Source organism: Carassius carassius, chromosome 11, assembly GCF_963082965.1.
Source record: "Carassius carassius chromosome 11, fCarCar2.1, whole genome shotgun sequence".
Taxonomy (NCBI): Eukaryota; Metazoa; Chordata; class Actinopteri; order Cypriniformes; family Cyprinidae; genus Carassius; species Carassius carassius.
The window spans coordinates 10,140,726-10,157,583 of NC_081765.1; the positions used below are offsets into that span (position 1 = coordinate 10,140,726).

General features: G+C 35.1%; 1 protein-coding gene across 2 annotated transcripts; it reads right to left on the minus strand.

Annotated features, from left to right (window-relative positions):
- Window positions 1-12,314: 12,314 nt before the first annotated feature.
- LOC132152741 (tumor necrosis factor ligand superfamily member 13B-like) lies at window positions 12,315-16,029 on the minus strand. 2 transcript variants are annotated; one of them, XM_059561600.1, is made up of 7 exons: window positions 15,417-16,029; window positions 15,039-15,320; window positions 14,407-14,494; window positions 13,966-14,022; window positions 13,255-13,379; window positions 12,985-13,150; window positions 12,315-12,823 (listed from the first exon to the last, which is right to left on the minus strand). In XM_059561600.1, exons 2-7 carry the CDS (start codon window positions 15,306-15,308, stop codon window positions 12,711-12,713), a joined length of 819 nt encoding a protein of 272 aa, XP_059417583.1. In that variant the 5' UTR covers window positions 15,309-15,320; window positions 15,417-16,029; the 3' UTR covers window positions 12,315-12,710. The 2 variants fall into 2 exon arrangements, with proteins under 2 accessions (XP_059417583.1, XP_059417584.1); XM_059561601.1 differs by having other exon boundaries at window positions 12,985-13,135; window positions 15,417-16,026.
- Window positions 16,030-16,858: the final 829 nt, after the last annotated feature.

The window sequence follows — 16,858 nt, forward strand, 5'->3', positions numbered from 1 at the left end:
TCCTAACAATCCCCATATCTGCTGGTTGGCTTCATCACTCTGTCTCCTCTCCACCAGTAAGCTGGTGTGTGGTGGGCGTTCTGGCGCACTATGGCTGCCGTCGCATCATCCAGGTGGATGCTACACACTGGTGGTGGATGAGGAGATACCCCATCACAATGTGAAGTGCTTTGAGGGCCTAGAAAAGCGCTATATAAATGTAAGGAATTATTATTATTATTTCTGCCAAGCCACCATTATAGTGATTAGTGTTCCCAGTGGTTGGGCACTTGGAACTTAGTTTATGTTACTATCATTTTCTTCCTGTTAATGCAGCAATGGAATATGAAATCAGTGTAATTTTGTTGTAAGGAAAGAAAAGTAATGTATATCTTGTTTTTAAAAAGTAACTTATCGTCTAATGAAATCAATAATGTATTTTTTTCTGCTTATCAATGAACTTAATAAAATGTATGTTTCATTAATATCCTGAAAAGCTTATAATTAGGTTTATATATATAGTCCTTAAATATTTTGTGGTAACATGTTGAAGTCACACACAGACTTAAAAATTCAGCATGGGTATCACAACAATGGTAACAATTCTATTTCATTTATTTTTATTAATTGTAACAATAACCATTGTATTTGTGCTGTATGTCATTTTACTTCTCACACAAGACAGATAAAATTGGCAAATAAAAACAACAACTGTAAAACAAAGCAACTGCATAATTTATTCTGCCGCAATGCACTCTGGGAGTCAATGAGTAGCTATACTAAGTCATGAGTAAGCCTAAATTAAAGTTTCAAATACCCCCTACAGTTATATTTTAATTACTAGAACTCTCGTGTAAGTAAACTATAGCATTTGCCAGTACAACATACTATTCCTATTTTATTTTAGTTCGTTTTTAAAGCAATTGTTTGTATGCTTTTTTAATTAAGTCCAACTAATTCAATTTTACAGTGTATAATTTACTGTAATATAATATAATATAATGAACAGTGTATTATTAATAAATTAATACTACTACTAAAAATATTTATGACTTTTAATACAATAATGCTAATATATAATCATTAATGTAATTGCTTAGTATTTGCATCTATATATCTGTGTCGTCTGCAACACAAGATTTGACCTGCTTGTGCCTTAGACACATTAGATATTGTGATACATTTTGAGTAACATTGAGTTACAAAAAAATAGTTTATCATTTAAAACTCTCCACAACCTCTCCTAAACATGATATTTCATGTTTATACATAATGGTTAAACAAATTTAAATATTTAAACTCTATGAGGATTAAATTGTGCAGAGGACCTGTCATAACATGTCTTATGATTAATTCATAGGCACTCTCGTAGGATAAAATACTTTGACTACATATTAATTTAAAAGAACTCTGCCGCAAAACTGCCCCAAGTAAACTACTACATATGTTTAGGTGGATAAAGTGTGAATAATGCGGCTGTGAAAATGCTGGTTTCTCAATTCTTTCACTGTCATCCTCTCCTTCCCTCCACCGTCTGTCTTTTCCTACCAAGAATTTTCTGGGATTGTGCTGGGAAATGTAAATCTAGGATAAAAGAGCAGTAGCAGGGAATGTGTGAAGGGTTTGAAAGTTGGAGATATCCGTTCACAGGGAGTTTTCCTTGAAGGCTTCCTCTCCTCATGACTTCTCCATGCCCAACACACTCTTTACACATAATTTCAACTTATCTCGCTTTCTGTTTATCACAGTAGGAAAATTAAATATGGTAAAAAAAAAAAAGTGCATGCTTTCATCCAAACTTTACTTAGATGACTGAATTAACATGCATCTTTCATCATCATCAACAGAATTACACATGGCACATTGACAGTGATTTCCAATGGATAAAGATACTACACATTGTCATATACAGCGCACTCATATTAAAAGACATTTGGTCTAAAAAAAATTAAAAACAAAACCTCTGGCCTGTCAATGGAGCACATGATATGTTCTAGATTGCTGTTTAAATAACAGATAAAGAACATTTGACTACTGAGATTAATGGTCAGTCCTACATTAATGTGCAATGACAACAATCCCAAATATTGGACTGTATTCCGGAAATAAATCCAAAAACTAAAGCTTGTGACTACCCATGTTTATAAGGAGCTTTATGAAAATCATGCCTTAAGTCATTTACATATGTAATAAGTGGAAAGAGAAATTAAGTGGAAAGCCTAAAAGTGAGCACTTTGGGGCCTTGAGCCGTCATTTCCAAGATCTAGCGACCAATGAGCACAATGTGCAGTTTGGTTATGTGTAACTCTTATGTATTTTGCTGAAAGAATTTTACGAATGTGCAGTATACAATAAATAAAATTTTTGGCATAATTGGCAAAACACAATGTTTTTGTCGAGGCGCCATCTTGTGATGTGTGAACCGGAATGCATTTGATTATAGTCTCGTGTAGCCAGACCTTCAGGCTTTCTACTTTCGTTAGGGGGTTTGGCGCCACGATTTCTTTGTTTCCAGGTGGAACGTTAAAGAACGCGACACACGTCTCGCTGAAATCCTGTAGAATCCAATAACGACTTCGACATTCCTGAAGTGTTTCCACTTTTGTGTCCCATATGCATCAGACGAGTAGCCAATGGTCCGTGGGCGTGATGTCTGAGGCTGAGACTAATTTGAATGCAGCATTACATTACAGGGCTGTTGAATGCTTGGATCTGATTGGTTGAAGATTGTTCTATGGTGTGCAATTATTTTTCAGAAAAAGGCAAGGCTAAAGTAGTTTCAGGTAGGTCTTGACACCATTATAGTTCCATATGACTTTGCCATATGATCTCAAATACAAACACATACACACACACACACACACACACACACACACACACACACACACACACACACACACACATACAGAACACACACAAACTTGTTGTCAGCACCACTGACCCATGACTTTAACAATAAAACAGGCTAAAAAAAAAGAACAAAAAAAATAAAAAAAGGACTACATGACAGTTTTCAGTAGCAAGGTACTAAAATCTTGAAGCAGTTAAACTTACAGTTATGCTATTAGTACGGACAATGCTTGTAAACATAATTTAACAGCTCAAGGCCAATTATTTCAAACATAACTGACAATGACAATCAAGAAATTAAATGCTGAAGAGCGATGATGTAAACATGATTCAAACATTGAACCTTTTAAATTAAAACATTTATTATAATATAATTGTAAGACTTTTTATGTATCATTTATTTGCAGATTTAGTTTATTTACTTTTTTTATTCAAATATATACTGTATACACACACAGTTCAAAAGTTTGGGGTTTAAATTTGATTTTAAAATAATATATTAAATAAAATATTTCTTAATTATTACTTAAACTGCTCAAAAGTGACATTGAAGACATTTCTATTTTAAATAAATGGTTTTCTTTTTTCGTCAAAGAATCCTGAAAATAATGTTGTTCACAAAAATACATTACGCATCACAACTGTTCTCAACATTGATATATAAAATGTTTCTTGAGCACTAAATCAGCATATTAGAATTATAAACAATGGAGAATTTAAAACATATTGAAATAGAAAACAGTTATTAAAAACTAAATTGTAACAATTTTCACAATATCCCTTGTTATTATATATATATATATATATATATATATATATATATATATATATATATATATATATATATATATATGGGGGGCCATACAAGCCATAATTCATTCTGGCACTCTCACACACATACATTCTCCTTTCACATACATACATTTCTACTCTCACACACATACATTCTCCATTCACATACATACATTTCTACTCTCACACACATACATTCTCCATTCACATACATACATTTCTACTCTCACACACATACATTCTCCTTTCACATACATACATTTCTACTCTCACACACATACATTCTCCATTCACATACATACATTTCTACTCTCACACACATACATTCTCCATTCACATACATACATTTCTACTCTCACACACATACATTCTCCTTTCACATACATACATTTCTACTCTCACACACATACATTCTCCTTTCACATACATACATTTCTACTCTCACACACATACATTCTCCATTCACATACATACATTTCTACTCTCACACACATACATTCTCCATTCACATACATACATTTCTACTCTCACACACATACATTCTCCATTCACATACATACATTTCTACTCTCACACACATACATTCTCCATTCACATACATACATTTCTACTCTCACACACATATATTCTCCTTTCACATACATACATTTCTACTCTCACACACATATATTCTCCTTTCACATACATACATTTCTACTCTCACACACATATTCTCCTTTCACATACATACATTTCTACTCTCACACACATATATTCTCCTTTCACATACATACATTTCTACTCTCACACACATATATTCTCCTTACACATACATTTTACTCTCACACACATACACTCTCCTTACACATACATACATTTCTACTCTCACACACATACATTCTCCATTCACATACATACATTTCTACTCTCACACACATACATTCTCCTTTCACATACATACATTTCTACTCTCACACACATACATTCTCCATTCACATACATTTCTACTCTCACACACATACATTCTCCATTCACATACATACATTTCTACTCTCACACACATACATTCTCCATTCACATACATACATTTCTACTCTCACACACATACATTCTCCATTCACATACATACATTTCTACTCTCACACACATACATTCTCCTTTCACATACATACATTTCTACTCTCACACACATACATTCTCCATTCACATACATTTCTACTCTCACACACATACATTCTCCATTCACATACATACATTTCTACTCTCACACACATATATTCTCCTTTCACATACATACATTTCTACTCTCACACACATATATTCTCCTTTCACATACATACATTTCTACTCTCACACACATATATTCTCCTTTCACATACATACATTTCTACTCTCACACACATATATTCTCCTTTCACATACATACATTTCTACTCTCACACACATATATTCTCCTTACACATACATTTTACTCTCACACACATACACTCTCCTTTCACATACATACATTTCTACTCTCACACACATATATTCTCCTTTCACATACATACATTTCTACTCTCACACACATATATTCTCCTTACACATACATTTTACTCTCACACACATACACTCTCCTTACACATACATACATTTCTACTCTCACACACTTACATTCTCCTTTCACATACATATATTCTTGCTTTACACACATAAATTCTCCTTACACATACATAATTTTTTGCTTTCACACACATGCATTCTTCTTTTACACACACATATATACATATATATATATATATATATTTCTACCTTTTTTGGTATCCATTACTTCCTGTATAAGCAGGAAGTCACTCTCAGACCAGGAAATACATGAGCAAGACCTGCTCAGCTCTTCCTCACAATTTTACAGTTATGCTATTTTCTTTTAAAGTCATCCTGTTTTCTTTTCAAGTACATATTTTAAGTTTTTATTTTTAACAAATCATTATGTAACCTACGTGTTCTACAGATCTGTGTACAAGTTCTAAGACACTGATTTTGATCGTATTAACAGGGCTTAATGCTAAAGACATTTTCTACTGGTCCGGTTCGGCCAGTGGTTTAATTTGTTCTTTATTTGCCCTGGCAAATAGTAAATAATAACCACTTTGCACAAATAGGTACAATAGTTCAAAGATAAAACTGAAATAAACCATGCTTTTTCAGGTCTTTCAGGTAGGCCTAACTATTCCAGTTAAGGATGCACTGATCAGGATTTTATTTATTTTACAATCAAATGAGCCGATTCCCATTCTCGTTGCCAATTTATTTAGGTTTTTTTTTTTTTTTACATTTATTAAATGTTTATTTTGCTCTTTTACTGGCCATACTAACCTTGAGCAAACAAACAAACAAACAAAAAATATATGCAACATGAAGTAAGTGCACAAAACAAAAACATCAGATTGGCTGAATTAATTTTTCATTATTATTATTAGTTTTATTTCCTTAATTATATGTGTGTCTGCACTATGTTTGTAATTTCTGTACTGGAAGCTCCTGACGAAATTTCTTCTGTGTGTAAACACTTGGCAATAAAGCTCTTTCTGATTCTGATGAAAATGCTAATTCAATCTCTGACAACAGGTGGCGCTTATAGATCACTAATCTAGCACTGAGTTATTCAATTCAATTCAATTCAAGTTTATTTGTATAGCGCTTTTTACAATACAAATCGTTACAAAGCAACTTTACAGAAAATTATGTTTCTACAATATTTAGTAGTAGCTAGTAGTTTGTGCACGTTTGACAGGATTTTAGAAAAATAAAAATAATAATAATAATACAAGACGTAGTCAGCTAGATGATGAACTATCAATATTATTAATTAATAGTAATTATATGATGCAGTCACACATGTAGCAATAATTGTTAGTTCTGTTTGTTGATTCAAGGTTAGGATCATCTGGGGTCCTCTGAGGGTCAGCATCATCTCTTCTCAGGTGTTCTGGATCCAGACTGGAGCTTGTGTAAATCCTAGTTACCACGGGATGTAAATCCCGTGGCAAAACATAGAAACAAGATAGAGACATCATTAGCATAGCTGCTGATCCAACAAAGTAAAATTAGTTTAACCCAAGCTAAAGAATAAAAATGCAGATGCAACTACACTCACAATTTAAGAGATACATTATTCGAATGCTTGGCGAAAGAGATGCGTTTTTAATCTAGATTTAAACAGAGAGAGTGTGTCTGAACCCCGAACATTATCAGGAAGGCTATTCCAGAGTTTGGGAGCCAAATGTGAAAAAGCTCTACCTCCTTTAGTGGACTTTGCTATCCTAGGAACTACCAAAAGTCCAGCGTTTTGTGACCTTAGGGTGCGTGATGGGTTGTAGCATGGTAGAAGGCTAGTTAGGTACGCAGGAGCTAAACCATTTAGGGCCTTATAGGTAAGTAATGATAATTTGTAACAGATACGGAACTTAATAGGTAGCCAGTGCAGAGACTGTAAAATTGGGGTAATATGATCATATTTTCTTGACCTGGTAAGGACTCTAGCTGCTGCATTTTGGACTACCTGTAGCTTGTTTATTGACGAAGCAGGACAACCACCTAGAAGTCCATTACAATAGTCCAGTCTAGAGGTCATGAAAGCATGAACTAGCTTTTCTGCATCAGAAACAGATAACATGTTTCGTAGCTTGGCAATGTTTCTAAGATGGAAGAATGCAGTTTTTGTAACATTGGAAATATGATTTTCAAAAGACAAATTGCTGTCTAATATAACACCCAGATTTCTGACTGTAGAGGAAGTAACAGTACATCCGTCTAGTTGCAGATTGTAATCTACAAGATTCTGTGTGGTGTTTTTTGGTCCAATAATTAATATCTCTGTCTTATCCGAATTTAATTGGAGAAAATTATTTGTCATCCAATCTTTTACATTTTTAACACACTCTGTTAGCTTAGATAATTGGGAAGTTTCATCTGGTCTCGTTGAAATATATAGCTGAGTATCATCAGCATAACAGTGGAAGCTTATTCCGTATTTTCTAATAATATTACCAAGGGGCAACATGTATATTGAAAATAGAAGGGGACCTAGGACGGATCCTTGTGGCACTCCATATTTTACTGATGATAAATGAGATGACTCTCCATTTAAGTAAACAAAATGGTAGCGATCGGACAGGTAGGATCTAAACCATCTTAGAGCCTGCCCTTGAATACCTGTATAGTTTTGTAATCGATCTATGAGTATGTCATGATCTATGGTGTCGAACGCAGCACTAAGATCAAGTAAGACCTGAAATGAGATGCAGCCTTGATCTGACGCAAGAAGCAGGTCATTTGTAATTTTAACAAGTGCAGTTTCTGTGCTATGGTGGGGCCTAAAACCTGACTGAAATTCTTCATACAGATCATTTTTATGCAGGAAGGTGCTCAATTGAGCAGACACAACTTTTTCTAAAATTTTAGACATAAATGGAAGATTTGAAATAGGCCTATAATTTGCCAGTACACTAGGATCTAGTTTTGGTTTCTTAATAAGAGGCTTGATAACCGCCAGCTTGAATGGTTTTGGGACGTGACCTAAAGATAACGACGAGTTAATGATATTGAGAAGCGGTTCTTCGGCTACAGGTAACAGCTCTTTTAGTAATTTAGTGGGTACAGGATCTAATAAACATGTTGTTGGTTTAGATACAGTGATAAGTTTATTTAGCTCTTCCTGTCCTATATTTGTAAAGCACTGCAGTTTATCTTTGGGTGCGATGGATGAAACTGAAGTGTTAGACGCTGTAGAATCTACATTCGCTATTGTATTTCTAATGTTATCTATTTTATCAGTGAAGAAATTCATAAAGTCATTACTATTTAACGTTGGTGGAATATTTGAATCAGGTGGCGTCTGGTAATTTGTTAATTTAGCCACTGTGCTAAATAAAAACCTTGGATTGTTTTGGTTATTTTCAATGAGTTTGTGGATATGCTCTGCCCTAGCAGTTTTTAGAGCCTGTCTATAGCTGGACATACTGTTTTTCCATGCAATTTTAAAAACTTCCAAGTTAGTTTTTCTCCATTTGCGTTCAAGACTACGAGTTACTTTCTTGAGAGAGTGAGTATTACTGTTATACCATGGCACAGTACGTTTTTCTCTAACCTTTTTCAATTTGATGGGGGCAACAGCTTCTAATGTATTAGAGAAAATAGTGCCCATGTTGTCAGTAATTTCGTCTAATTCATGTGTATTTTTGGGTACAAATAGCAGTTGAGATAGATCAGGCAGGTTATTTGCGAATCTGTCTTTGGTGGCTGGAACAATAGTTCTGCCCAGACGGTAACGCTGAGACATATAGTTAATATCAGTTATACGCAGCATGCACGATACAAGGAAATGGTCTGTAATATCATCACATTGGGGTACAATATCTATAGCAGTAAGATCGATTCCATGCGATATAATTAGATCTAGTGTATGATTAAAACGATGAGTGGGCCCGGTGACATTATTGCTGCAAGCAGAGCTGCAATTGAAAAAAAAAAAATTAAATAAGTTAATGAAAATCTAAAAATAAATAAACCGCAATGAGTCTTGAGTTATTTAAATAATATAAAGATATCACTGTGCCTAACTTGCAACCTCCCACTTTATTCACTTCCTAAATTAAATGAAAAAAAAAAAAAAAAACCTTGGACGCTTATAATACATCTATCTGGCAACACGACTGAGGCTGAGCTCGCGTCCTCAATCACAACTCGCTCATAGGACGAGGCCATGTAACCTTTTCACAATAATAATATTTATTTATTTTTTAAAACCCAGATTGCTTGCTGAAATACATCTGCGGCTTCCTCATCTACCTCAGCCATGCTGATCAAGACCTGTCACGGCAGTGTTGGGGAAAGTTACTTTTAAAAGTAATGCCTTACAATATTGCGTTACTCCCTAAAAAAGTAACTAAATACGTTACTTAGTTACTTTTTATGGAAAGTAATGTGTTACATTATTTTTGCGTTACTTTCACGTTACTTTTTAAATATGAGCAGGGCTTGATTGTTTTTAATATAAGAAGTTCTATTTATAGCAAATGTAAAAGCCCTTTCACACCAAAAAGTGTAATGAATAAACCTCAGGCTGAAGGAAAAGTAAATTCACGTCTGTACAGTAGAACACAGGAGAAGAAGGTTCAACACCCTTCAGCAATAAAAAAACAAAACAATGAAGCACAATTGTTAGTTTTATCTAAAGTCATTTTTTAATTATTAGTATGGTTGAACTGGATCATTAAAGGTCAGCAGCAAAGACACTGTTAATAAAATGGGAATAGATACATTTGTGTTATTTAATATATTTAGTTATTGCAGGTTTGCGTCATATTCTGAGTTTGCATTTCACTGTTTTGATCAATTTTGATGAATACTAAAACTGTTTTGTTTTTTGTTTTTTTTGTGAGTGGGATGAATTAATGCACATTCACATTTATTCTAGAACTACAGTAACATGTTCACACAGCGCACACAACGCCTCCATACTTCCGATTTCTCCCAATATGGGAACAGGAGGCTTGTCAGTCAAAAAATGGGAATACAAAGTAACTGGCGTTACTTTTTTGAAAAAGTAACTCAGATATTTTCTTGTAAATTAAAAAGTAATCATTACTTTACTAGTTACTTGAAAAAAGTAATCTGATTACGTTACTCGCGTTACTTGTAATGCATTACCCCCAACACTGTGTCACGGTGAGCCTGATCGCACCTAACCTGCCTTCCGTTTCAACTAAACGCCTTCCGTTTCCACTATACTCTCTCTCGCACATACATACATTCTTCTCTTACATACATCTATATATGTATGTGTGTATATGTATGTGAAAGGAGAATGTATGTGTGTGAGAGTAGAAATATATGTATAAGGAGAATGTATGAGTTTGAAAGCAAAAATATATGTATTTGTAAGGAGAATGTATATGTGCGTGAAAGCAAAAATATATGCATATGAAAGGAGAATGTAAGTGTGTGTAAGAGTAGAAATGTAGGCATTTGTACGAAGAATGAAAGTGTGTGAAAGAAAAAATATATGTATCTGAAAGGAGAATGTAAGTGTGTGAAAGCAAGAATATATGTATGTGAAAGGAGAATGTAAGTGTGTGTAAGAGTAGAAATGTATGCATGTGTAAGAAGAATGAAAGTGTGTAAAAGAAAAAAATATATGTATCTGAAAGGAGAATGTAAGTGTGTGAAAGCAAGAATATATGTATGTGAAAGGAGAATGTAAGCATGTAAGAGTGCCAGAATGAATTAAGTCTTGCACGGCCCCTCATATATATATACACATATATACATATATATATATATATATATATCCACATATATATATATATACACATATATACATATATATATATATATATCCACATATATATATATATACACATATATACATATATATATATATATATATATATATATATATATCCACATATATATATATATATATATATATATAAACCCTAGTGGACTGTAGTGTGTGTGTAATGGAGTTGTAAGATAAACAAAAACACACTCACTGGTAAAAGAGGAAGTAAAGGGACTTGTTTTGGAGTCTTACAGTGCACAGGGATCAGCTGAATAGCAGGAGGGATTAACATCACGGCAGCCTGTGAGTTTTACCACAATGACAGTCTGTTTTTAAAAGAAAAGTCATCATTTTGAGAGCAAAATCAATAGACCAACCTTTTAAAAACCTAGTACCTCAGCTGAGCAATCTCTCTCCTTTTTTTTCAAAAATAATCAAAAGAAAAAGGGCAAGAGGCACTGCTGAACGCTGCTCATTGATCTTCATTCAGCCTCCCAACACAGTCCAAGTGTGTTTGACTGATCTGATCTCTGAATCTCGGGCCGTTCCTTCCCTGCTGAGGAGTCAATACCCCAGCTTGAAAGACGATCTTAAAGTCCCCATCACTTCCTTAGGCTCCCCATGTGACAGGCTTTAGAGGCGTAGTCTCTCTGTGGGTGAACTCTTCAAGGATTTGGTTGTTTCACACCAAGACTTTGCCAGCCTCTCTGCATCTCTCTCAATGGACCATCTTACATTTGAACGATCTAAATCAAAGAAAAGGATGTGCCCTGGAAATCGCGAAGCAAGCACTATCTATCTATCTATCTATCTATCTATCTATCTATCTATCTATCTATCTATCTATCTATCCATCCATCCATCCATCCATCCATCCATCCAGATGGACGGATCAATGGACAGACAAACACATAAATAGAACAAAGATAGAAATAACTTCCTTTCCTATATAAAAGGCTTTCTATGACATTTAAGAATAGGTTTTTGTGGCTTCTACAGTAAATGGACACGATAAGCCAAAACTGACAAATTTATACACCAGAAGTATATACTACTTCTATCAACCAATAGAAAGTGTTGTCTGTGTGGAAGTTCTGAAAAGCAAGTACTTCACAATGCTCATCCACAGTGTGATACTGTCTCCATCTGCTGGTAAAATAATGAAGGCAACATGTTAAGTGTAAACTTTAAACATGATGTATGAAAGCAAATTTTCACTTTATATTGGTCAAAGTACTTTGTTAAAACCAAATGCTGTGGTGTTATTCTGAAACAGATGTTCTGAATAATAAAATATTCAATACAGGTGTGTGTGGGTGCATGTTCACAAACCAACAAAAAAGTGTGTATTATAACACAAAAATGTTTAAATAAACATGCTGAGCCTAACTTGATTTTATCCACCAGGAACTGATTAAATTGTGAAAAATGGTTGTTATACAACTGAATGGCTATAGATGAGAAAAAACAATGTGGTCTTGACATTTGCGATAAAAATCATTTCTGAAGCATTACATGTTACTATAGTTTGAAAAAGAAAAAAACAATATTATGAAGACTGATGAATCATAGATTGCGACATAGGAGAACTTATTAAAAATGCCACTGAAGTGTGAACCAAAGCAAGTGCAAAGATACAAAGTAGTTCAATTCTCAAGAATATTCCACAGCATAAAGCTGCACTTGTATTCATGAAGTCCAGTGAATGTCAATAATTATCCTTATGAATAATTATAATTGCATATCCAGTCTCATTCAGTGTCTTATCCAAAGCCTTGTTCCTTTGTCAGGCCAGTTTTATTGCTCCTAAGAAGGTGGAATCCCCATCCAGAGAGATATTTGCATGACTACGAGGTATCAGAAGCTCCAGTCTGTCCCCAGAATCCAACTTCACTACACCTGCACATCACATGCTCAGTTACATTCATTTGCAATTATAGGTACATTATATATTTATCCATACATGCATTGCACTCTTTGAGACATTCACATCACTTTATTAGCAGTACATAGTATTTTTTTTGTAACACTACTAAAGTAGAAGGCCTTTCCACGCTCACCTCCAGTGTAGCACGTGTTGAAGTGATTGACTCGATTCATGCTCTGAATACAGCGGAACAGAACAACGTGCTGACTCTCGTCTCCTACCACGTTCTTCTTTATACGAATCACGATGTGGCCCATAGCGAACGTAGAGTCTGTGTAGTAAACCTGGGAAAAGGAGAGCTTGAAATAATGAGGAAAAAACACTGAGCACTGTGTTGGGATGTTTCAACAAGGCCAAAAAAAAACCCACTAAAAAAAGAACAATACATTGAGATTTTATATACCTGACTATAGATAAAGAAGAATCCCTCCTCTTTGACTAAAATGGTGCCCTGGTCTTCCTCCAGAGCTGAGCCACGCTTCAATCCGACTTGCCATGGGATAGCTGTGCATAATTCCAAAGCAAACTCTAACAAAAAATGAACACAGAGAGAGAGAGACCATCTATTGAAATTAGAGGCTTCCTCCTTGTACGATCTCATTCGTATGTTTTAGTATGATATACTCACAACCCCATGATGGTTATGTTGAGAGGCAGGCCTTTTTTTTTTCTCTAAATCGGTTACATTTTCATAAAATTTACAAAATCGCTACCTTGCAAAAGAGTTACGTTTTCCCATGAGATCGGGTTGTAAGGTCAGACCAAAATAATCTGAATTTGAAATGTCATGCAATCTATTCTACCAGTGGGATTTCTCAGATTCTAGAGAAGTGGGTGTTACCTCTATGCAGATTTCCCCTTAATACCTCACCATGACCAAGTTTCTGGACACCCAATTGATGTCACTGACATGTTCACATGTGTGAAGCCACAAAGTTACAGGAGTTCAGAACATGTCATTGCAGGCAAAGTCATTTCTTAAAAAAAAGATGCTCTTTTTAGACTGGAAATTATGTTTTGAATTTCTGAAAGTTACAGTGTGCTTGCATAGTACAATGACATGGCACTAGCAAAAGCATGCATCACTTGAACGTCTGTGCCACTCTTCCAGTACCTTTCTGGAATGTTTTTTTCTTGTTGTCTGCCATCATCTGTAAGCAGGGCTGGGGTTCTGTGGAAGGGCATAAATAAAATATTTTTTTATTTTTTTATTTACTGCGAACATTAATGTATTCTTATTACACATTTCTTAACTGAAAGCATTGTCTGTAAAAAGACAATGATCATGGTGGTGCAACTCTAATAATAATATCATAAGGGTTTTGCATTCAGTGACTCATAAAGCAACAGGATATGCAAATGACTAATGGTGCACTTTTGCACAATTTTTTTTTATATATATATTTTTTTATTTATTAAGTAGTTCTAATCTTACACCATCTGTGCTCCGCACCATTCCAGTCAGTAAACGCAAAACCCACAGTACTTCTCAGTTAACACTCAAAAAAGAAAAGACGAGATGAGTATCACGGAATAAGCAGAAGTGTGGGCTTGCCTGCTTTGTTTGAAGTGTGACCCACGCTCCTTTTTGACAGGACATTATGGTCTGTCATGGTATCATCCATCTCAGTCTGCTGCAGATACTGTACACAGACAACCAGAAATCCTGCTGAATAAAAACAGCTCAGACATTTTCTACAAGCTTAAGTTTCAAGATGGTCTGCTACTGCCACAGAACTGATAAAGCTGGTTATTGTGTGTGGAGCATAATGGCCACTTTGACCAGAATGGAAGCACTCAAAATATATCTGCATCTAGGTTGGTCACTAGCTAAACCAGTTTAGCATTTTTTTCAGACAAGTAGATGGGACTGGGGCTAGTTGTCACACGTTTTTCTCTAGTGAATATTTCTTATGTCAGGGATATACAAAGTCGATTTCTGTTTAGGAACATATGATAAAGTCTTTTGACTACAAAAGTATTGATTGGCATTAAAACTGTCAATTTACATGTGTTCTCCGACAACCAATTAAGACTCTGAACATTAAAGTTACTGAGATATAACCACCGAGACATCTTCCCCATGTCACAACTAACTGCTATTTTTACAATTCCTTCAAATTCATCACATTTACATGATACAACTTTTTAGAAGGACATTTGATGTACACGTGTCGTGGTCCAAACCTCAATTCTCTCTTTGTTCTCTTCTTGTTCCTGCTGATGGATTTGTTTTTCTGCCCCCTGCATTTGTTCATCCAGTGTCCCGCTTTGCTCCTCTCTCTTGCGGACCACCTCGGCTCTCAAACCCTCCACTTCGGCTTGCAGGGCAAGTACATGGTACAAGGAGATCACAGACAGGGAAGAGGAGGTGATTGCAGCAATGACCAGCACCAGAAACAGCCATGGCAACCTTCGCCTTTCACCCCGACCTGGACCAACATCTTCAGCAGGCATGATGGAAACAAACTTTTAGGAAATATGGTTATTAGTGAATCAATTTAGCCTGAATGGCATACAGATAGATTCTGAAGAAGTTTTATTTCTTTGAAGATCTCGACCCACCTCAAAACATGACTTCAATCATGCAGGATCCTTAGAGTGCGAGGTTTCTACTCAGAAAAAAGCTCATCTGGAGGTTTTCGTTATGCCTGTTCAATCCAATTCACCTTCATATGGCATGAATGTTCCTCTGAAGCTCTTAGCACACATTTCCTTCAGACAAATCCTGGATCAGACTCTTTTACATAACTTTTCTTCCTCTTCAAGCTGATATTTGTTGATGTACAGGAAAACTCCTGTGATCTACAGTTGAAGACAAACTTTGTACAAAAGCAACAGCACTCACCAAAAACGTCCTGTCTGCTACAATTCTCCAGCTAACAGTCTGGTTTTTGTGTCCCTTTCCTGCCGAGCTGTCCACACCCACTGTATTTATCATCACACTGCAACCGAAAGTGGCTTTGTCACCACTTTCTTTGTGACTGTTCCGTCAAACTGCGTCAAATGCAGATACATGAAAATGTCAGACTTTTTGTTATCATCGATTATCAGCACATAAAAATGTATATAAATGATGCTGACCAGTAAAACGAAAGCGATTCTTGGTATAAAATCAAAAATAACAAACAACGAATCATCAGTTTCGTTCTACGTTCTCGTTCTTCTACTTTAAAGTGGAGTTTCCAGAGAGAAAATCAGAAACAGGAACCAGCGGCTTCAAAGTACAAATAAGACTCGTGCAGGAAAGTTATCAGAAGGGTTTGATTTCTTTATTGCATGTCAATACACAGAAAATAGAAAGTGTGTAGAATTTTATGTACATGAACAAATGATTGAAATAGAAAACCCAGAGCTCCAAACACACGTCGAAAGAATAAAAAAACACTCCTTGCACATTCAGAACTAAATATTTTCCGTTCTGCTATTTACTGTAAAAAGCAAATGTAAAACATGAGCAGCGGTTTACATTATTTCATATGTTCAGTTTATGAACAAGCTGAAATGAGATTTCAACGTAAAACTAGCCCCAGAGAATGGCCAGAACATGCCAATGGTGTGTTAGTCAAATCTAGTAAACTTTTTTTTTTTTTTTAGCATATTTCAGCATTATGTTTCAGCATAGGTTAACACTCACCCACACAGACATTCAATAAGGTATCATGGCACATCACTTCGAGTTCAACTAAATGTCACATTGCAAATCATTTTATTCTGAAAATATTTCCTATACCGTTTAGAGGCAATTCTTAAGAATTAGGCCTTTATGATCAATAATGACCATTACAAATATTTATTTTCAAATCAAAAGGTCAATAAATTGATATACAAAAGTATCTTATGTCCTGAAACCATCCAAAAGCAGGCATCATGGGATCTTTTTCTCTTGCATTGGCTGGTTCCACTTCTTACTCAATCACAACTGTCCTGTTACCACATAACTAAGAAACATAAATAATACTAGACATAACTGAAGACATATAGAGCTCAGCTGTGCTACTATACAA